The sequence below is a fragment of the Notamacropus eugenii genome, chromosome 4 (genome assembly GCF_028372415.1).
Source record: "Notamacropus eugenii isolate mMacEug1 chromosome 4, mMacEug1.pri_v2, whole genome shotgun sequence".
Classification (NCBI taxonomy): domain Eukaryota; kingdom Metazoa; phylum Chordata; class Mammalia; order Diprotodontia; family Macropodidae; genus Notamacropus; species Notamacropus eugenii.
Window position 1 is genome coordinate 121,287,081 of NC_092875.1, and position 22,516 is coordinate 121,309,596.

The 22,516-nt window shown below is 39.5% G+C and overlaps 1 protein-coding gene across 5 annotated transcripts in view; it reads right to left on the bottom strand.

Moving 5' to 3' along the window:
• Nucleotides 1-22,516, bottom strand: part of TBC1D31 (TBC1 domain family member 31) — a 74,041-nt gene that overhangs the window by 12,877 nt on the left and 38,648 nt on the right. For 2 of the 5 annotated variants that reach the window (XM_072603155.1, XM_072603157.1), the window contains exons 15-21: nt 21,406-21,558; nt 20,184-20,319; nt 17,263-17,355; nt 12,588-12,728; nt 11,884-12,078; nt 2,830-2,956; nt 598-708 (exon numbers count right to left, since the gene is read on the bottom strand). In XM_072603155.1, coding sequence (XP_072459256.1) covers nt 598-708; nt 2,830-2,956; nt 11,884-12,078; nt 12,588-12,728; nt 17,263-17,355; nt 20,184-20,319; nt 21,406-21,558 — 956 coding nt within the window. The remainder of the gene's footprint in view (nt 1-597; nt 709-2,829; nt 2,957-11,883; nt 12,079-12,587; nt 12,729-17,262; nt 17,356-20,183; nt 20,320-21,405; nt 21,559-22,516) is intronic. The other 3 variants (XM_072603158.1, XM_072603159.1, XM_072603156.1) reach the window with 2 other exon arrangements.

The following is a 22,516-nucleotide window of genomic DNA, read 5'->3' on the forward strand; positions in this document are numbered from 1 at the left end:
ACAACAACAACAAAACAAATAGAAGTGCTTCTCTCCAGGGAATAGTCAATGGATCAAATGTCAGCCAATCAGCAGAAAGCTGCTTCCCTTTCAGAAGGCCATCTTTGCTGTCCCAATGATCCATCAGAGAGTTAAGAGCAAACAAAGGGGGGCTGGAGTGCCCAGTGCAGACAGACAGATTAAGAAAACAAAATAGAGGAAGGAGAAATCATAACAGGTTGGAAAAGCAATGGTGAGGCTATTTTCCACCAAGCAGATGAAACACTTTCATTAACATCCAACCATAATTTTGATAAACTGCAAGTTTGTGATAGATTGAAGGACTGGCTGGCCAGAGGAACAGACAGTGAGGCTGGGGAATAACGTAATTAGTATTTGGCAAACAGTTTTTCCTCCAGCTCTGAAGGCTAAACAAGTTTGTGGACATTTCAGAGCATACTATTGTCTCCATTTTAGAACTTCTGCCCTTCAGATCAGCAGCTAATGTGGTACAAATTCAAAGTCTTGAGCGAACACCAATCCAGTAATGATACTTACACTAAGTACTGCAAAATTAAAACTCATGAGAAGACAACTCTCCTCCATGTAGCAACTTACAATATGTTTCAGGATCAATCCCAGGAATATAGTTGAGATGGTCTTCAGGAAGGATCACTGAAGAAACGGGTTTCAGTGGACTCTTGGCCTTTAACTCCTGAAGCCTCTCTGCTACAAAAAGGCGAGGGGGGAAAAGGGCTGAGTTTGTGTGGGTACAAATGGTACATGTGTGGTTACATGACGAGAGTCATAAAACACAGTCTTGTGGATTTCAAGGAGAAGGCTGACACCTTCCTGGAGGCAAGAAAAGGACAGTCCAAAGGAATGCAACTTAGTCTTAAAAACTAGACTGAAAATGCATATCGAAGCATTTTTTTTTCCACTTTACTCTTTCTCCTGGTATTTTTTTTGATCAGTTTCTTCTTTCACAACTGTGACTAACATGGAAATATTTCTTATATGATAGCACATGTATAAAGTATATCAAACTGCCTACCACTTTAGGAAGGCAGGATGGAGGGAGAAAAATCTGGAACTCAAAATCTTGTAAAATGAATGTTAAAAATTTTCTTGACATGTAACTGGGGAAAAAATAAAATATTAAAAAAAAAATTCAAATGGGACTGACACCGCTCCACTGGGCTTGGCGCCTCAAGCTATTGTGACAGATTTTAAACCCTGTAAATGGATGGCCACACAAACAAGCCGCAAGCTTCAGAAGTTCCATTACAGGCTGGCTGTTTGCTTCTATTTTGAAAACGGGGACTGAGCACCAATGCTCTCAATTGTGGCTTGTTTCCCAGACTGGCCTACAAGGTGCATATACCTGACAATATAATACAGTAAGCCTCAGATCCTGGGGGGTAGGGTGGAGGGGCTCTGAAGAAGGGGGAGAGAAGGAAAGCATACATCCTCAAAGGCTGGAGGTAAAATTTCAAACTAGGGTTTTGGTTTCTGGAAGCGTTCCATCTCCCTTTCTGTATCTCTCACTGCCTGATTACTCTTGCTCCAGGTCTCGAGGGCCCTCTTGTTGTCCACTGAAGCATGCCTATTCTGAAAAATTAGACCACAGTATGGAAAATAACATACTGAATTTATTATATATTTGAAAAGCAAACTGTATGCAACAGATATTTGCTGGTTCTCATGACTTTTCCTGTTCTACTTTGCTGATTTTCTTTGTTGTTAAGTGCAGAATAAAACAAATTAGGGGGAAAAAGGCCTGTCCAGTGCCTCAAAGGGCAACATGAATTAAATTAAATTTCCCATTCACCCCAAACTCCCTTTGGGGTGGAGTAAGAGGAACAAGATGGGTAGAGAAGGGGGCATGTGGGCAGAAGAGAGTAAGTTCAGGCCAGGAATAAGAACATAGTTGGCCCACTTCCCCAGAGGAAATAGGAGGACACTTTGACAGAAACAGCAGTGATTAGTGAATCCAGAAATGTAAAAACCATCCTACGGTGAACCTCCAAAGAGTATGACAAACATATGTAGCAGGCTTACTCTTGAACAATGCTCCAGGTTAGTTAGTGCATGGGGGGATTTTCTTACCCTTGACTGATGCATTTGTAAAGGGCACTAGCTACTTGTTTACATCTGATTATAAAAGCAGCACAAGTTCGAAAGTTCAAGGGTCATTTGTGGTTCGTCTGCAGTGTCGGCAGAACTGGCCAACTCCAGACTGAACCATGCATGGACTGTGGCAAGGGAAAGACCTCTCTCCACATTCTCCACAAGGCTATGACACAGGCTGGGACAGGGCCCTCACCCCAGGCTTTGTTTTAATACCAGTAAAATAGAACTAGGAAAGCTGCCTGGGAGTGTGAGCTGCTTCTCTCTCCCATGAAGCAGAACTGAACGAACTGGCCAGAGGTTCTGGCCCGGGTGACTTTGTTCTGTCTTCCTCCCCTGCTGAGCCCACAGAGTCCATACATGTACTAAGTTTTCTTCTTCCTCTAAGGAAGCATCAAAATGGGCTCTGGATGGGGAGGGGCAATAAAAACTGAACATGGAAGAGGAACCTATTTCTAAATATTGGTCATTTCCAAGTCTGGGAGCTGCTGCTTTACAGGAGGAAAGAACTTTCAATGTTCAGCTGTTACAATCTGTCTTGGGGCCTTTTGCTGGTTTTGTTTCACTTACTAATAAAATGGTGGTGTAAACAAGTAAGGCTATTCTGATGCTGCTGGGAATGGCAGCAAGCTGAAAGGAGGCTCCTAGGGGGCTAGGCTTCATCGGGCCAGGGAGCAGCAGTCCTGGGCTGTGCAGAGAACAGAGAGGAGGTGTGCTCACCAAAGCGTTCATCCTGCTTTTGCTGGTAATCATCTGTGTCAAAATTAAAACATTTCCTTCTGATGCGATTACGTAAAGCAGCAACTGAAGGTGGTGACTGCAAAGCATGCCCTTCATCTCCTTTCCCCTAAAGAGAAATGAAAGGACCAAGAAGAACCACGTCCAGGTGAGCAGAAGTTATGACCAGTGTCCAGCTGGGTTTAAAACAAACTAATAATACTTGCTCCTATGGGCATTATAAGCTCTCTATCTCTGCTATCGTAAAATACATTTCAGAAAGAGGTTATCCTCCGTGATCTAGGAACATTTTAGAAGTGGCGGGTAGGATTCTAGAACTGGAAGAGACCTCTGAGGTTATCTGTCTCAGCCTCTTCATTTTCTAGATAAGGAATCTGAAAACCTGAGCACTGAAGTGATGAGAAGGCCACAAGACTGAGACTACAACTCAGGGCCTGCTTTCAAAATTCTGCACATCTTATGAAGAACAAATATTTTGAGAGTTAACAATAGTACCACCATCATTATATAAAAAATTAATATTCTGGAATATATGATACCACAGACCTGATTGTTTTGTGAAAACAAATTATTTTTTAAAATTTGTGCCTGGATGGATATAAGGAACAGACTTTCTACAATACTTGGGGACAGGCCTCTGATTTCACTGATATTTCAATGGATTCTAAGATGAGGAAACTTCCTCTACCAATGTAGGTCAGCACCTTTTCCAAAATCTTTGGTCTGAGAGGGCTGGCTGGGGGGTCTAAAAGGTTAAGCGACTTGCTCTAGGTTATACAGTGCCAGAATCTGTCCCAGGTCATGTATGAGTCTTTCTGTCTCCAAGGCCAGCTTTACCCATGACTCCTCATTGCCTCTAGGCAAGCTATTCCACTTAACATTTGGATCAGGGTTTAGAAGAAATTTCACCTTAATAAGTGTCTTAAGTACTTAATAAATCTCTAGTATGTTATACTTTCAATATATGTTACTGTCACATACAAAATGGAAATAAACCGTGCTGAGTTTAGAGTTGATATTTATTGCTTGGGATTACCGTACATAAAGAAAATTATAAATATGTAAGAAAATACCTTTGTTTAACCAATATGCAAAAACAGCTATGAACTAGGGCTATATATAAACTATATTTTCCCCACAGGCCTTCCAAAAGTGACAATCAAAAAATGTTAATTATGTAGGAGGTCAGATGTAAAAAAAAAATCATGTGTTTCAAGTGAAATTTAACAAAAAGGTAAACTGTGCCAATTCTCCATACAAGATATCATTTATTAACAGGGGCATGTGACCTGATAATAAAGGATGGTTCAAATGGCACTGTCTCTGGCCAGAAGACCCCAAATTGAAGATGCAACTCATTTTTATAATTATAGAAATCACATCATTGGATTACAGACTGGGGAATCATAGCCTCCATGAGGGATGAAGACTACCTCTCTCTATATTTAAGGAATGCTTTTAGGAATTTATGGGTCTTAGCTGTAGCCTGGGATTACTTATAGGGACTGAGGTTCACAGCCTGGGCAATCAGAATTAGTTAAGACCACCTTAATTGCTAAAGATGGGATACGGTCAGTCAGTCGTAGCTTCTCAAGAACATCACACAAACCTTGCAGGAAATGTTGAGATAATGTTTTATGAGCCTATTGAGAACAGAGACTTTCTTTAACACCAATTGTGGGAAAGCTTAGTGTAGGAAGGAACTTCAGAGAGGGGGAGGCTGACCTTAGCACATATGAGCTTCTTCAGCAGAGACAGAGAAGAGGAATACGGTTACAGAATAAAGTCACTTACAGAGTAAAATCAAATATAAAATACAGGAGCAAAAATTAGCTAAACTTCTAAATTTCAGCCAAGTATGATGTCCTGGACGGAATTTGGTTAAGAACTGGACTATTTTTGGAAAAGCACAGAACTTGGGAGTTAGAAAACCTAAACCTGAATCCCAGTGGACTTGGGCAAGTCACCTGATCTCTCTAGGTGTGTTTCCTCATCAATAAAATGGACACACAAATGCCCTACACCCATCTCAAGGAGCTGTAGGGAAGAAAGTGCTTTTTATTGGTACAGGGGACTATTAAATAGATCTTTCTTTACCCCTACGGATAGGAAGACCCTGAAAATACAAACTTTATCATAACAAGTAAAATTACAAGTGTTACAGGATATCTGAGTTGGAAGAGATCTCGGATGCCATCTAATCTCACCCAAATCTGAATGGAGATCCCTTCTGTAACAGGTCTTAAAAGATGCTCCAGAAAGTGAAAAGAGCAGAACCAGGAAAACATTGTAACACAGTATCAGAAACACTGTGAGATGATCAACTAAGAATGATGGGCTCTTCTCAGCAACACAATGATCCAAGACAAGACAAAGAACAATGCTATCCACATCTAGATAAAAACAAAACTGATGGACTCGGAATGCAGATTGAAGCACATTTTTCATTATTTTATTCTTTTTCGAGGTTTTTATCCTTTTGATATGTTTCTTCTTTCACAACTGTGACTAATATGAAAATATGTTTTACATGATAGCACATGTATAACCTAAGTCAAATTCCTTACCATTTTTCTAAGAGGGGAGGAGAAGGAGGAAGAAAAATGTGGAACTCAAAATCTTGTAAAGATGAATGCTAAAAATTGTCTTGATATGTAATTAGGATGAAAAATAAAATGCTATTTAAAAAAAAAAAAAGATCCTCCAGCCTCCACTTGAGGACATCTAATAGTAGGGTTACTGACATGTGGCAGCTCATTCCATTTCTGGAGGACAGATTTGTCAGAAGATTTTTATTTGTTGCAAGCCAAAATCTGCCCCTGCAAGTCTGCATGTTGCTCTTAATTCATCTTGCCCACCATTTATTATTGCACAATAATATTCCACTGCATCTACATATCACAGTTTTCTTACCATTCTTGTATCGATGGACATCCACTCTGCTTTCTAGTACCACAAAGAATGCTAGGGATAATTTGGGATATATTGGTCCTTTATGGTCTTGGACTTCCCTTACGTGTCCAGACTGGAATTGCTAAATCAAAAGGTATGGCCAATTGAGTTACTTTTCTTGTATAATCACACAAAGGAAAAACCAGAAGAGTCGGGCCACTTCACAGTTTTGCCAACAGAGCATCAAGGTACCTGCCCATGGCTTCTCCATCACTGGCTGTTCTTGTTTTCTGCCAAACTACACAATGTAAAATAAAACCTCAGAACTGTATTAATTTGTCTCTCATACTATATGTAATTCACATGTTTTCATGTGAGTCATTTCTAGTTTGCAATTTTTCTGAACATTGTTCATATCCTTTGACCATTTAAAAAGTCTTTTTTTTAGAAGTATATTAGGAGAGAGAGGAGATTCCAAGAGAGAGTGTGCTCCAAGTGGGTAAGGGTCTGACAGTGGATAAAAGATCTGAGGGGGGCGGAGCCAAGATGGCGGAGTAGAAAGACGCACATACACATAGCTCCAAACCCACAACCCACAGAACGGCTAGAGGGGACCAACTCATGGTGAATTCTGCACCCAGAGGCCACGGAGTATTGGAGCGAGGGAGATTTCTGTTCCGGAGAGACCTGCAAACCTCTCGCGGGGGGTCCTTCACGCTGCGGACTGGGCACTGGGACTGGGAGCAGAGGGCAGCCCTGCAGCGGCCGTGACACCGTGAGGAAAAGATCCGAGTGGGCTACGGGGACGGGATCTCCAGCGGCCACGCAGGTCCCTCCACCCACAGAGGGACCTGCAAACCTCTCGCAAAAGGTCCGTCGCGCTGCAGACGCGGAGCCCAGCCCAGACCTGCGGCGGCCACTGCTCCAAGAGGTACAGATCCGAGCAGGCTTCACAGACGGGATCTCTAGCGGCAGCACAAGCCCCTCCACCCACAGGTGACAAGAGTCGGTGAGAGAGTCTCTTTGGCGGGTCGAGAGGGGAGTGGGGTGCCCCCATGGCTCGGGCCGCCCTGGGAGATAGAAGCTGAGAGGCGGCTGCAGGCAGGGGCTCCCCAAGAGGGCGGGAGCCTGGATCCATTGTGGAAGGTCTGTGCATAAACCCCCTGAGGGAACTGAGCCTGAGAGGCGGCCCTGCCCAGACCTGACCATCTGAACTTAATTCTCACACTGAATAGCAGCCCTGCCCCCGCCAAAAGCCCTAAGGCGGGAAGCAGCATTTGAATCTCAGTCCCCAAATGCTGGCTGGGAGGACCAGGAGGTGAGGTGGGTGTGAGGAGAATATTCAGAGGTCAAGTCACTGGCTGGGGAGAATGCCCAGAAAAGGGAAAAGAAATAAAACTATTGAAGGCTACTTTCTTGGAGAACAGACATTTCCTCCCTTCCTTTCTGATGAGGAAAAACAATGCTTACCATCAGGCAAAGACACAGAAGTCAAGGATTCTGTGTCCCAGCCCACACAATGGGCTCAGGCCATGGAAGAGCTCAAAAAAAATTTTGAAAATCAAGTTAGAGAGGTGGAGGAAAAACTGGGAAGAGAAATGAGAGGGATGAAAGAGAAGCATGAAAAGCAGATCAGCTCCCTGCTAAAGGAGAACCAAAAAAATGTTGAAGAAATTAACACCTTGAAAACTAGCCTAACTCAATTGGCAAAAGAGGTTCAAAAAGCCAATGAGGAGAAGAATGCTTTCAAAAGCAGAATTAGCCGAATGGAAAAGGAGATTCAAAAGCTCACTGAAGAAAACAGTTCTTTCAAAACTAGAATGGCACAGATGGACGCTAAGGACTTTGTGAGAAAGACAGATATCACAGAACATAGTGAGAAGATTGGAAAAATGGAAGATAATGTGAAATATCTTATTGGAAAAACAACTGACCTGGAAAATAGATTCAGGAGAGACAATGTAAAAATTCTGGGACTACCTGAAAACCATGATCAAAAGAAGAGCCTAGACATCATCTTCCATGAAATTATCAAGGAAAACTGCCCTGAGATTCTAGAACCACAGGGCAAAATAAATATTCAAGGAATCCACAGAACACCGCCTGAAAGAGATCCAAAAAGAGAAACTCCTAGGAACATTGTGGCCAAATTCCAGAATTCCCAGGTGAAAGAGAAAATATTGCAAGCAGCTAGAAAGAAACAATTCAAGTATTGTGGAAATACAATCAGGATAACACAAGATCTAGCACCCTCTACATTAAGGGATCGAAGGGAATGGAATAGGATATTCCAGAAGTCAAAGGAACTAGGACTAAAACCAAGAATCACCTACCCAGCAAAACTGAGTATAATACTTCAGGAGAAAAAATGGTCTTTCAATGAAATAGAGGATTTTCAAATTTTCTTGATGAAAAGACGAGAGCTGAAAAGAAAATTTGACTTTCAAACACAAGAATGAAGAGAACCATGAAAAGGTGAACAGCAAAGAGAAGTCATAAGGGACTTACTAAAGTTGAACTGTTTACATTCCTACATGGAAAGACAATATTTGTAACTCTTGAAACATTTCAGTATCTGGGTACTGGGTGGGAGTACACACACACACATGGCACACACGCACACATACATAGAGACAGAGTGCACAGAGTGAATTGAAGAGGATGGGATCATATCTTAAAAAAAAAAATGAAATCAAGCAGTGAGAGAGAAATATTGGGAGGAGAAAGGGAGAAGTTGAATGGGGCAAATTATCTCTCATAAAAGAGGCAAGCAAAAGACTTATTAGTGGAGGGATAAAGAGGGGAGGTGAGAGAAAAACATGAGGTCTACTCTCATCACATTCCACTAAAGGAAAGAATAAAATGCACACTCATTTTGATAGGAAAACCTATCTCACAATACAGGAGAGTGGGGGACAAGGGCACAAGCAGGGTGGGGGGGAGGATAGAGGGGAGGGCATGGGGAGGAGAATGCAATCCGAGGTCGACACTCATGGGGAGGGAAAGGATCATAAGAGAATAGAAGTAAGGGGGGACAGGATAGGATGGAGGGAAATATAGTTAGTCCTATACAACACAACTAGTATGGAAATCATTTGCAAAACTACACAGATTTGGCCTATATTGAATTGCTTGTCTTTCAAAGGGAAGGGGTGGAGAGGGAGGGAGCTAAAGAAGTTGGAACTCAAAGTGTTAGGATCAACTGTAATGTTCTTACCACTAGGAAATAAGAAATACAGGTTAAGGGGTAAAGAAAGCTATCTGGCCCTACAGGACAAAAGAGAAGACGGAGACAAGGGCAGAGAGGGAGGATAGAAGAGAGAGTAGATTGGTCACAGGGGCAATTAGAATGCTTGGGTTTGGGGGGGGGAGGGGATAAAAGGGGAGAAAATTTGTAACCCAAAATTTTGTGAAAATAAATGTTAAAAGTTAAATTAAAAAAAAAAAAGATCTGAGAAAAAGTGAAGCTGATCTCTGCTTACTCTGCGTCTGTGTTTTTTGCTAGCTTTTTTTTGTTTGCTTGTTTGCCAAGGAAAATGGTCTTAGGATGGAAAAGGATGGAACAAAAATGGCTAATAGGGATTCTGTACGCAAGACAACTAAGTTGAGATATACCCTAGGTTCCCTTGATGAATCCAAGGTATTGAACTCGATGAACTATATCCTCAGGTACTCAAAGAATCAGCAGATGTAACTGCTGAGCCAAAGATATTTGAAAGCCTATGACTAATGGTGAGGTTACCCCAAGGCTCTGTCCTGGGCCCTCTCTTCTCTTCTCATGCTATGCACTTTCTATTAACCCTCATGTTGCAATATGTCTCTCTCCAGTCTGGCTCCAGTGAATGTTCCATTGGCATCTCAAATTCAACAAGCTCAATTACACTTCTCTAAAAGCCATCCCTCTTCTAAACATCTTTGTTTCTGTGGAGGTGTTCCTTCCAGTTACTCAGGTTCATTCCTTGACTCCAAATTCCCCTTTCATTCCACATATATCTAAACAGCTGCCAAGTCTTGTTTTTTCCTCCACTTTCTCACATCTGTCCCCTTTTCTCCACTCACACAGATACCTGCTTAGTTCAGGCCTTTATAACCTCTAGCCTTCTAATGTCATAGATTGTTGCAACAACGTCTGAATCACTCTCTCTACCACCTGAAGTGTCTTTCCTTTTCTGTTTACCTCCCACATAGCTGCTAAAATTATTTCCCTAAAACACAGGTCTGATCAAGTCACCATCCCCTCACCCGCTCACCCTACCTCCAGTGGCTTCCTATGGCCTCTAAGACCATAGTGCAAACTCCTCTGTCTCACATTTGAAGTCCTTTCTGACTTGGCTCCAACCTACCCTTCCAATCTTACTGCATTTCGCTCTCTTTTACACTCTACAAACCAACCTAACAAACCTGCTGGCTGTTCCTCACAAAGAACATTAACCTGCATAGGCTGGGGGCAGCTAGGTGACAGAGTGGATACAGTGTGGATACAGGGAAGAGTCCGGATTTTCCTGAGGGAAATCTAGCCTCAGACACTTACTAGCTGTGTGACCCGAGGCAAGTCACATAAACCTGTCTGCCTCAGTTTCCTTATCTGTAAAAGGAGCTGAAGAAGAAAATGGAAAACCATTTCAGTATCTGTTAAGAAAACCCCAAAAAGGGTCACGAAGAGTTGGCCATGACTGAACAACAAAACTGCTCAGGTTGTCCCCCCGTGCCTAGAAGGCACTCCCTCTTTAGCTTTGTCTCTTAGAATCCCTAGTTTCCTTCTATGGTCAGTTCAAGGGCTACCTCTTACATGAAGTACCAACTGCACGTAAAGCACTAAAGCACTGCTTCTAAAGCAGCACATAAATGTGAACTGCTGTTATAAATTGGAGGAAAGGATACTTTTCAAATCTCCTGGACAAGGCTGACGAGGCTGAGGCAAGTGGGGAGACAGTGCCGACGAAGAACGTGGGGCCTAACCCTAACCCCCCGACTTCCCCTTCTTCCCCCTCCCACACCCCCGACCTCCTCCATTTATTGCTAGCAGCTTCACTGCTGACCGTTGCTCCTAAACTACCTTGTACCTAGTTTTTATATGCTAAGGACCATAAGACCGTAGATTTTGAGCAGGAAAAGACCTTAGTGGCCATACGTGGTACGGCCAGTCCACCTTACAGATGGAGACCCTTAGGCCTGGACACGTAAGGTGATCCGTTCAGTGTCAAACAGGTTCGAACCCAGCAGGGCTCAGACTCCGAATCCCAGTACGCTTCCCACCATATACCAGGTTTTCCATGTTGATCTTCCCCGAAAGAATGTAAACTGCTTAAGAGAAACAAGTGTATCATTTCTGTCTTTATATCCCCAGTTCAGCCACGTGGGAAATGAGTAGGTCTTTAATAAATGCTTACTGACTGCCAGGGTACAACAATTTAGAAAACACAATTACAAGCCGCAGAGTATGAGAAGTCAGGCAGCATGGTGAAGAGCTTTTAGTCAATGTCATCTGAGAAATGGCTAAAAGAATCAAGGATGTTTAGCCTCAGAAAAGACTGGAGGGGCTGACACCTGGAAGAGGGATGAGACTTACTGCATCTGGCTCCAGAGGGCAAAACCAGGAGCGAGGTGGCGAAACTGCACTTATCACAAAGTGGAATGGGCTACCTCAGATAGTTGTGAGCCTTTAAGGAAAGGTTGTACAACCACTTGCTGAGTTAACAACTGTGTGGGGTACAGACTGGCTGCTGAGATCCCTCCCAACATGAAGACCCTACGATTCTCTGACATCACTGCAATGCGCAACTCAGTCAGACATACTGTCATAGCTCGAGACATGGAAGGGAGCTCAGAGCACTTCGTTCTGCTCCCGGGTTAGACAGGGAGCCAATATGAGGGAAGGGGGGGGGAGCGATGTAAACCAGAGCCAGAGACCTTCCTTCCTATTATTTTGAGGTGCCTCTGCTCAATTTCATTCCCAAAGGCACAGGGGAGTTGTATGGCCTTTTCTATGGCCACAAAGTCACCTGGGAGCCTGGATACACTGAAGCTAATGAGAAAAAGGCTTATGAAATAAATAAGGAATACCAGTTAACTGTTAAGCACTATTGCAAAACTTAAATCATTTTAGGAAAACATATAACAACATTTAACAAATCCAGTCCTTACCTTTTTTGTTTCCAACCCCTTCAATGCATTTAATGCATCCAGTTCTTTGGCTCTGCTGTTCCGAAGAAGTCTGGCCATCTCTTCATAATGCTCTTTGCGCTCTGCCTCATCAAATTTTCGTTTAAGTAAAACCTGGATTTGCCAGTCAGTGTCAATGCATGCTTGTTCAGCATTTGCCAACGTTTCTTCAACCAACTACAAGGACGAATTACAGAAACACAGTTAATATTTTGAACTAAGCAGAAATCCATAATGAGAGGAAGCTGCAGCCAAGTTAAGTTGTTTTCAAAATATTTTATGAATAACTTACATCAACATACAAAGAGAATTATGTGAAGCGTTTTGCAGAACTTCAAGTACTATGTAAACGTTATTATGAAGAGTTTTAAGGTTTACAAGTTGTGATGTTCCTCATAACAACCCTATAAGATAAATAACGGTAATTGTTCCCATTTTACAAATGAGAAACTGAGGCTCAGAATAACTTGTAATTAGTCATGAAGCTATTTCAGAAACATTATAATAGTGACATCAATTTTGTAATTTTTTGTGATCTTTTTTATGTTACATTTTAAGTTCCATACTGTCTCTCTCCCCACTAGAGAAGGCCACTATTTCTCACACACACACACACACACACACACACACACACACACACACACACACACTGTTTAATGATGACACTAGTTATTGTACATTCTTACCTTGTGTGTTTTCAGGTTGTGACACTTATCCATTTCTACAGCTTTATGAAACCTGCGCTCTTCCAGGTCAATTTTTCTTCTGTAGTTATTGAGATCGTCTTTCATTTCTTGTATAGCAATTTCCTCATTTTTAGCAAGTTGCTGCAAAGAGTTTGAATAATCAATCTTTTTTACATTTGGTAACAAACTCACTTATATGACTTTTATTGTACTGATATGACTTCAATATACATGGTAGAATAAAAAAATGTGCCCCCAGCTATCGCCACTTATCCTTCAGTGAATCTGTGGGCTGAGTGATGTGGCTAGTCCTTCTCCCCTGGGATGTCACAGTTCATCCCTCCCTACTTTCTTATCCTATGCAGTTCTTCCTCATTTTCTCCCAGAGATCCTCTACTTAGGTTCTATGTGCTAGAGACCTTCCATCCAGGTCTTTTTACATTTTGAAAGTATTGGAGCATCATTAAGGCTGTCCATCTGTTGTCCCTTGAAATAGATACATGACTGACCCACCTCCTTATCTAATCATACATTTGATTGCTGACAAGTTGTCAGTAGTGCCAAACTCAAGCAGAACTGGATCCCTGTTGGCCTTATATTGACTTAGAAAACCTCAAATTAACACAATCAATGTTGTACTGTGTTTTTAAAAATTTTGTTAAACATTTCCCAATTACCTTTAAATCTGGTTCAAGTGGCCCTCTGCACTGGGAGTTTTGCCATTTCTTGAGAATAGGTGATTGCTAGAAAAATGCTTCTGTGTACCTTTCCAGTGCCCTTTGGGTTGCCCACAATTTCAATTACTTTGGAATCTGTAGTATTCCAAATCTTACAAGTGTAATACATTATGGGAAGAATATGTTAAAAAGACGAATTTTATGTGCCAGGGAGCAGTGCCTAGGTTAAAGCCTAAAACAGTCTGTCAACAAGCTTGTTAAATGCCTCCTCTCTTCCAGGCACTCAAGGATTCTTGCTGATTGACCAGGATTGTTGAAAGCACTGCACAATTTCCCAAATGCAATGCAGCACCCTCAATTCCTTATTCCTATTCAATTACAAGTTCAATTCATTGTCCATTAAGCAGTTTCTGTTCCAGATAAATGTAATGATATACTGCATGGTACCTCTTGCATAGTAAACACTTAATAAATGTTTGTTGACTATTAATTCAATGGAAAGGTCATGCAATTGGATATCAAAGTCATTTCATTCATAGGAACCAACGGAACTTTTCATTCATTTAGTTTTTCTTGATTAAATAACTGTTGGTCCAGCCTCTTGAATGTTCATGATCACACTGAGGAGGCATCATTCTAAGATGATGTAATGAGCAGAATATTTATTATCCATGAAAAAGATAATCTGGAGAATCTCACCCTAAATGGGGAAAAGTTCCTCTCTTCCATTCAGACCCTGCATAGGACACCCTTCCTGGAAGTGGTAAACACTTTTAGTGAGTATACACCTCCATCTTGTGCCTCATTTGACGTTAATGACTGGAAAGCCACTGAGCAGTTATTTCTGTGATCCACTCACCAAGTAATTTTGTATGAACTTAACATACACACAAGATCCTTAGAAAGCCTTCCAGTTGCAATTTGCTCTAAGTAAAATGCATCTTTGTCATCAATAAAATAATAAAACTCCAGGGATCTTCTATTCTTCACCTGTCAGTCAACTGTGTGTGTGCAAAACTGTGGGCTATGGCAGAAAACGATGTGCGCTACACGGCGGACACCTCCATGAGACTTTTGTCTACCATGTCCCAGAAACCTCTTCTCTGTGAAAGCTCTCTTGGCCCTTGGACTACCTCTCACACTCTAAGTACCCTCTGCCTTCCAGAATGTCTAATTTAAGGAGGGATCTGTCCCAGGCCAATAATGTCTTCATTTCTTCTTAGGCTTCATTTCTCTCCTCCTGGACTTTTGCCACCATGTCACCCTGTCAGGTACCTCCACCACTGTTCTTCTCTCCCTTTTCAGCTTCTTTTATGTGCTGTCTTCCCTCTATAGAATATAAGCAACTTGAGGGCAGGGGGAATCTTTCTTTCCACTTGTATTGTATTCCCAGCACTTAGCACAGTGCATGTTTAACAAATACTTGCTGACTGCTTGTCCTCTTTTCTCTTGACTTCATTCAGAATACCTTCAATACATGTGAGTCCTTCTCAGAGATTTTAATAAAAATGACAATGCAGCCACCTCAGTGAGCAATGAGGCATTTTCAGATGCTTTTGTTGTTGTTAAAATCAGTCATGCTTTCTTCTATTCCCTCAGCTATCTCAGAAAATTAATCCTCAATTTTTTCAATATCACACTATCTCTGGGACAGTTTCCTCCAACTGTACTTATTTGGGTTCAGCCTCTTTTCCAGAATTCAGCACATCAGGAATTGAGATACGAGGTCCAAAAGTCATAAATAAAATAGATTTGTTGTAGAAATGTAAACATATTTTTTCCATTTTCTTTGTTATTTTCCGGCCAGTTTCATTTTGAGATGTTGTTGGGATGATGTGGCTTAGTTCAATTCAATCTAACAAGCAGGGACTGCACTAGACACTTAGTCTTGTGCCAAGCTTTTGGGGTAATTCTGTTCAAAATCTTCTTACCATCTTCCTCCAGCGCTCTTTATGGACGCACAGGAAACCTAAACCAGAGTTGCCATATCTCTCTACTGGCCAGGAGAACAAGTATTTGGTGGCTCTGACAATTTCTGGGCTCTTTTTGCCTCAGGGTCACAACTGCTTCATGTTGGTTAAACTTTTGCCACAAACAGCGACAATCAAGGTCCATGCCTTTGTTTTTCATTTCCCATTTTCCCAGCATCAATGACTCACTGGACTAAGTGATGATTAAAGCTGCTGTGACTGAATACAGGGCTGTCTTCTCACCTTACTTTTTTTGTTGCGTCCTGATTTTGACCTTGGATCTACCTAGTCACAGACTATGTAGACAGTCAATGTTGTTTTGTGACATTATTTGGTACTTGCTGTGTCCAGCACCTTCTCATTCTCTTCAGGAAAAAATATTTGGGATATGCAGATGTGAAACTTCTGAATAACTGAACTGAATGAAGCCTCTGGATACTTGAGTCATATCTTCCAACATGCTTTTCAACATCCTTCCTTGTGTCAACCTTCACATTATAGTCATTCAGTGTCAAAGTCTGTGTTAAATGGTAGAGATTTGAAGAATCTCTTCCAAGTACTTTGCAGAATTTCTTGAACCCTCTATCTGTGACAGAGGTTGGTGTATTAACTGCAGCTATATTCATGGAGGCTTTTTTGCTTATGCAAGATGAAAAGATTAAGTGTTTCACGAATTATGGGCCCATAATAGCCTACCAATTTTTTTGTTTTTCTCTCCAAGGAAAGCATGGGAAACACCCTTCTTGTTAGCTGCAATTTCCTTTTGTCTTCTGATTTTATGTCAAGAATAAAATCATTTATCACCATTCAGTTCTTCTAACAATTATGCCAATTTGTTGGTCACAGGACAAAGCTCTCACACTTGGAATACAGTTAACAGTATCTACAGACCACTAAAAACTTTGTGTTTTTGTACCCTCTGTTCCCTTTTCACCACTTTGCTGCCATCTTTGTGGAAGGAGAAAGAGGTCAGCTACAAAAAACAAAATGCTGGTTTTTATTTTTCTTTGTTTTCTGGGTAGTTATGAGCAAAAAATTCATAAGACTTCACTGCCAATTTACTAGTGATAAGATTCTGAATTTAGTTAGACTGGTCCTCAGAAGACTGTCAGAAATGTACTTTTTGAAATAAAAACTTGTTTTTTTAAGGGAAAATTCAGGTAAAGATTTAGATCAATGAAGACAAAAAATATAATAAGAATTTGTAAAAGCATGATACCTAACTCTTGTTAAAGGGGACACAGAGAATGTATGCACCTTAGGCTTGATTATGCTGATTTGTTACATGGATGATCCTTTATTATGTGAGTGAGAACAAGGGTAACTAATGCTGATGATAATGTCAAAAACAAAAGAAGATAAATACAAGAAGCAATAAACATCTTTAGAAACAGGCAGACGAAAACAAAAGGGAATTCAGAGGAGAACAAGTTAGGACAGCTTTGAAAGTAACATTTTGAATTTATAACACACTTTAAAAAAAGAATAAAGCTGTATGTGATGGAAATTCATGGGTTCATGTATAATCTGTTTTCTACTTTGTGTATGTAAATGTTCCCCTTTTTTAGTGTTCATTAAATTTATGAAAAAAAATTAAATGAAAATACAACAAAATCAAAAACAAAACCACCCTTACTTTCCATTCATTAATCTGAATTAGAATGGTTTTATTGTATTCATGTCTAATAAGCAGACTACTTTGTCAGCTTCATTTGCATGAAATTCATGTGTTAAACTCCTAAAAAATGAGCTCTCTCAATAATCATACTGTTAATTTTCTCATAATATACTCTTCTTTCATGGAAAGCATAAAAGTAAACTTCAGGCCAGCTTCCATTACCATGAATTCCAAATCAATGGACTAAAAATCTAAGTAACCACACACCCACTGTCCCAACATGAATTAAAAATTCAACTTAACGGTCAGGATGGAATTAAAACGCTGCAACCAATGGTGGACCGATCTAGACTAATATATAAGATTTCTCAAAAACAGATTTTCTCCTATTTGCAAGAGTTAATTTATACCTGTTCTAAGAGTCTTCTCTGAGTTTCAATTTCCAACCTCTGTAATCCTACTTCTTTGGCCGTTGCCACAACTTCTTCACCCCTCAAAGATGCCTACAGCAGAACAACACACAGTGTTACATGACAAATTTGTAAGATGCTTTCATCTGAGGGGTAAGCATTCTGAAATAATTTGATAAACACACTATGAAAATGGGTGCAATGACAGTAAACAGGTGCCTGAGTGAGACATTTAAAATATTACTCCTAGATTTCATTGTAAATAATCTTTCATTTAAAGTTGTCTCCTAAATTAAAAGAGAAAACACTATTACCATATGTTCATTTCTGATGCTCACAAGAACAGATGGTAATTCCTACCATTTCTGGAACTATCGTTACAAATTGGGGCAAGTCGAACAGTCTAAAATCATAGCTGCTATAACCTAAGTTGTCTAATCTTACTGATTAAATGTAACAGTTATTTAATGGTCTTGTCTATGACAACTTTTAAAATCAGCATATCGTAATGTTTGGCAACATATAACTAAAAGTTTGAATTTCTTGTACCCAATCATAATCATTTCACCAGCATTTATAGTTATGTTTACCAAATTAACCAAAAGTTTTCAGCATTGCTCATGTTACTACAGATGCCATTTTTCCCAGAAGTCCGAGTATATATAGTTTTAAGCTTTAAATTTCAGAAGTACAAGTGCTACAAACTTAGCAACAACATTTGAAAGTTTAATCATTTAATTTTAATGTTTAATTTTGAAAAGTATATATTTTTTAAATTTTAACAAGACAGGGCATTGTTATGCACTGTGTACAGTGGTTTCTAGATGACACTTTTTGAGACTGATGGGTCAGTAGAGGAGGTCTCTTGTTTGCCTACCTTGGTCACCTGATCTCTCTCTACTAGACTATTTCTTGTGGGGTCATGTCAAAACTGTACTATACTGTAGGGTATCAAAATCTTATTCTTGGAATGATCTTAAGGCTTAGACTATAAATGCAATCTTTTCAGTCACTGGGAAGTAGTTGTTAAGTTCTTACAAGGTTTGAAAATAGACTAGAGTGCCATATAGCAAAAGATGGTGGTTATGCTGAATTTTTATAAGAAAAATCAATATTCTAAAATTTAAAGTAATTACTCCGTCAAACTTGTTTGGTAAGTTTGTGGTATTTATACTTCTGAAGTGACTAAAGCTAAAAACTGCATGAAGACTATTAGGGCACTCTATCCTATTCTATCTGTCAGTCAACAAACATAAGCACCTACTGTATTCTAGGCACTGTCCTAAGCACAAAAGATACAATGAAAGGCAAAGGATAGTCCTCGTTCTCAAGGAGCTCACGGTATGATGGGGAATATAACACGCAAACTACTATGTACAAACCAGATACATCAAGATAAATTGGAAATAATCAACAGAGGTAAGACATTAGTATTAAGGGGAATTAGGAAAGGTTTCTTGTAGAAAGTGAAATTTTAGCTTAAACTTGAAGAAAGCCAGGGAAATGACATGGCAAAGACGAGGAAGGAGATCTGGGCATGTGGGACAGCCAGTAACTGTCCCATATAGGGAGATGGAAAACCTCATGGGAGGAAAAGCAAAGCAGTCAGTGTCACTTGATCACAAAGTACACAGCAAGCGAAGGGTGGGGTGGATTTACGGGGAAGATTATAAAGAGGAAGCAGCCAGGTTAGAGGGGGCTTTAAAAGTAAAAGTATATTATATCTGATCCCAGGGGCCAATAGAGTTCACAGAATCAGGGGAAGACATAATTAAACTTGTCTTTTAAAAGGAAAATCAATTTGAAAGCTGAACTCAGTATGGATTGGAGAAAGGAAGGCTAACAGACTACTTCATTAGTCCAGGTGTGAGGAGATGAGGGCCTGAGCTAGGCTGGTGGGAGAATTGCTACAAAGGTAAAACTGACAAGGGCCAGCAACAGACTGGATGGGAGGGGGAAGTCTCAGGAGTGACCGTAAGGTACTGAGGATGACATCTAGGTTGGGAACTTGGGTGACTGGGAGGATGGTGGGAAACAATAAATTCATCTGGACATGCTGACTTTAAATGTCTACAAAACATTTTATAAGTTCTACAAGTTACTTTATAAGTTCAAGATGTCCAACAGACATTTGAAGAAGGGAGACAGGAGGTCAAGAAAGGTCAGGAATTAGCTCACACACTAGATTCCTGAAATTAAATCAAGAATTAAGTCCTTATAATTGTTCCCCATACGAGCACATTGAAGAGCAAAGATAGGACATTCTATGCAGTACTTTGAGGATTGCTTTATATCCTCTGCATCCCTAAAAGACCTATGGCCTGGCCTTGAGCACACAGTACAAGATGCAACTTTTCTATATGGCTTATATAGGATAGCAGAATGTTTTCTTGTTAGAGGGCTATTTGGAAATCTGTCAGTTTGTTCCTACATTTTCCCCAAAACAAGAAATTGGTTTATTTCTTTTCTCTTGCAACAACTAATTGTGGATAAGAAAAATCAAGACCTAAATTCTCAGTCTGCAAGTTATTAATATCAGAGAGGATACACAATATTACACACTTCAAAAAAATGGGAAATAAAATTAGTTTTAAAACTTACAAAATAATTTGAATAAATTAATAATTAATCTAATGATTTACTCTTCATATTAATGTAAATGATATCCAAGTACACTGGGTATTGAAATGGAACTTCTTTTGCCTTAGAAAATATTCAAAGACGATCAAGATAAAAGGAGTTAGAAAATAAAGGTTACTGTCTGGCTGTATGAGGTATCCCAGTAGAGATGGACATTTTCCATGCATAATTTTTAAAAAAAGAAATGATTGTCTTACTTCAATTCTCTTAAGAAAACGCGTCAGTCATCTGATTCATATAACAATTTCTCATAAAAATGTACTTAAACAAGAATAACAAACCTTTCTTTCAATTTCATCATCTAGTCTTCTCAATTCCATTTCACGTTGGTCCAGCTGATTCCGCAGAAAACGCTTTCTCGAAGCATTAAGGAGCTGTATTTCTTTTAATTTCAGATCTCTTTTCACTGCAACTAGTCTTTAAACCCAAAAGGCAACAAGAACAAATAAAACCTTTCCCAATATAGCTCTAAATTGAAAAATATTAAGTTTTGCAACAACAGCTGGCCTTCACCTCTTCTCATCTACTTTCTGTTTAATGGGTCCCATTGTCTCCCAGCTGTGTTTACAATAGGGAAATGAAAGCTTCACAATGACAAAACGAGCCTGAATTCACCATGACTAGAAAAATTGCCTATGTGCCATTGGCTATCTCTTTCATACTCAAAAGTTCCTCTGTTAAGTCTGTTATTCTAATTGTTTTTATCAAATAAAAACCTATTTCTAACTTTTGTTCAAAAGAAGAATGTGACATTTTGTGCTGGGCTAGATTCAACAGCATTTGGGTTTTGTTTTTAGCATTTATTAAAAGGAAGCCAATGGCTCAACTCAACGGTTATTTTTTTTTTTAATTCATATTGCAAATAAACTTCTTAAGCCACCACTACAGAATAGGAATCAAAGCATACTTCACAACTCCAATTAATCCACTCTCAACAATTTTAATTAGCAGATATTTTGAATTTCAAATTTGTGTGTACAAAGAGGCAGTTTACTAAAAGGAGGCCTTTTTCAAAAGGCAAGTTCTGAATAGTATAATAGAAGGGATTACATAGTCAAGAAAAAAATTTTAAGACACATATGTGCTATTATAAAACATAATTAACAAGATGGTGTGACACAGAATTTGAATGAAATAAAACCAGCAAAAGCTGGTTTATCTAGAATTCTATTAACCAGAACTTCTGTGATTTGTCCATAAAGCCACAGATGTTCATGATGATGGATGGCTCTGTGGTCACACAAAAAAACTGTGCTGTCTTTCAAATAATCAAAGAAAAATTAATTTCTATTCAGAGTAGTTCTAGTATAAAGTGGGCTTTATTACATCCTCCTTATTTGACACTTGGCCAAACTCTGCATGGTATAAAGGTATATGGAAATCAAATACTCAATCAGAATTCGCCTAAGCTAAGTTGAATTTCTAGTTCAAGAGTAAAACAAGTAAAAGACAATGAAACCTGCTGTTGTGACAGATAATGAGAAGCGGTGTCCTGTGGGGTACCTGTCTCTTTGTTCCACCAGTTTCTTCTCCTCTTCCAGAAGAATGTCCCTCCTTTTGTCCTCAGCCTCACGCAGCAGCTCCTGTTTCTGGTACCAAACATCATCTTCATCTTTCTGTCTCATTATTTCGGCTTCCATTTCGTGAACTACCTGCCTGAGTTAAAACAATTCCATATACCGTTATGAAAACTGAAATCAAAAGATCAAGATCAATCAAAAGGCCCTTTGCTTTTAAACATTTTTATAATGAATGTAAAAATTTGCAATTCTATCATAAGAGGACACTAAGGTTTTGTTCAGAACAAAATAAAAATTTAAAAACGCTTCAGAAAATACTTCTCAAAGCATTAAGAAGTAGGGTATTTTTACATTTTCAGATCTCTTTTCACTGCAAGTAGTCTTTAGTAGTAGTCTTTAAATCCAAAGTGCAACAAGAACAAATAAAAACCTTTCCTGATATAGTTCTAAAAAGAAAAATATTTTTTCCATTTAATAGTATTTTATTTTTTCCAATTACATGTAAGGATAGTTTTCAACATTCACTTTCATAGGATTTTGAGTTCTAAATTTTTCCTCCCTCCATCCCCTCTGTAAGACAGCAAGCAATTTGATATAGATTATACATGTACGATCAGATTAAACATATTTGTTTCCACATTAGTCATGTTGTGACAGAAGAATCAGAACAAAAAGGAAAAATCACAAGAAAAAAAGTAAAAATAACATGCTTCAATCTGCATTCAGACACTATAGTTCTTTCTCCAGATACGGATAGCATTTTCCATCATAAGTCTTTTGGAATTGTCTTAGATCACTGTATGGCTGACAAGACTTAAGTCTACTATAGTCAATCATCGTACAACACTGCTGTTCCTGTGTACAATGCTTTCCTGGTTCTGCTCACTTCATTCAGCATCAGTTCATCTAAGTCTTTCCAGGGTTTTCTGAAATCTGCTTGTTCATCATTTCTTATGGAACAATAGTATTTTATTACATTCACATACCATAACTTGTTCAGCCATTCCCAAATTGATGCCCATTCCCTCACTTTCCAATTCTTTGCCACAACAAAAACTGCTATAAATATTTGTGCACATGTGAGTTGTTTTCCA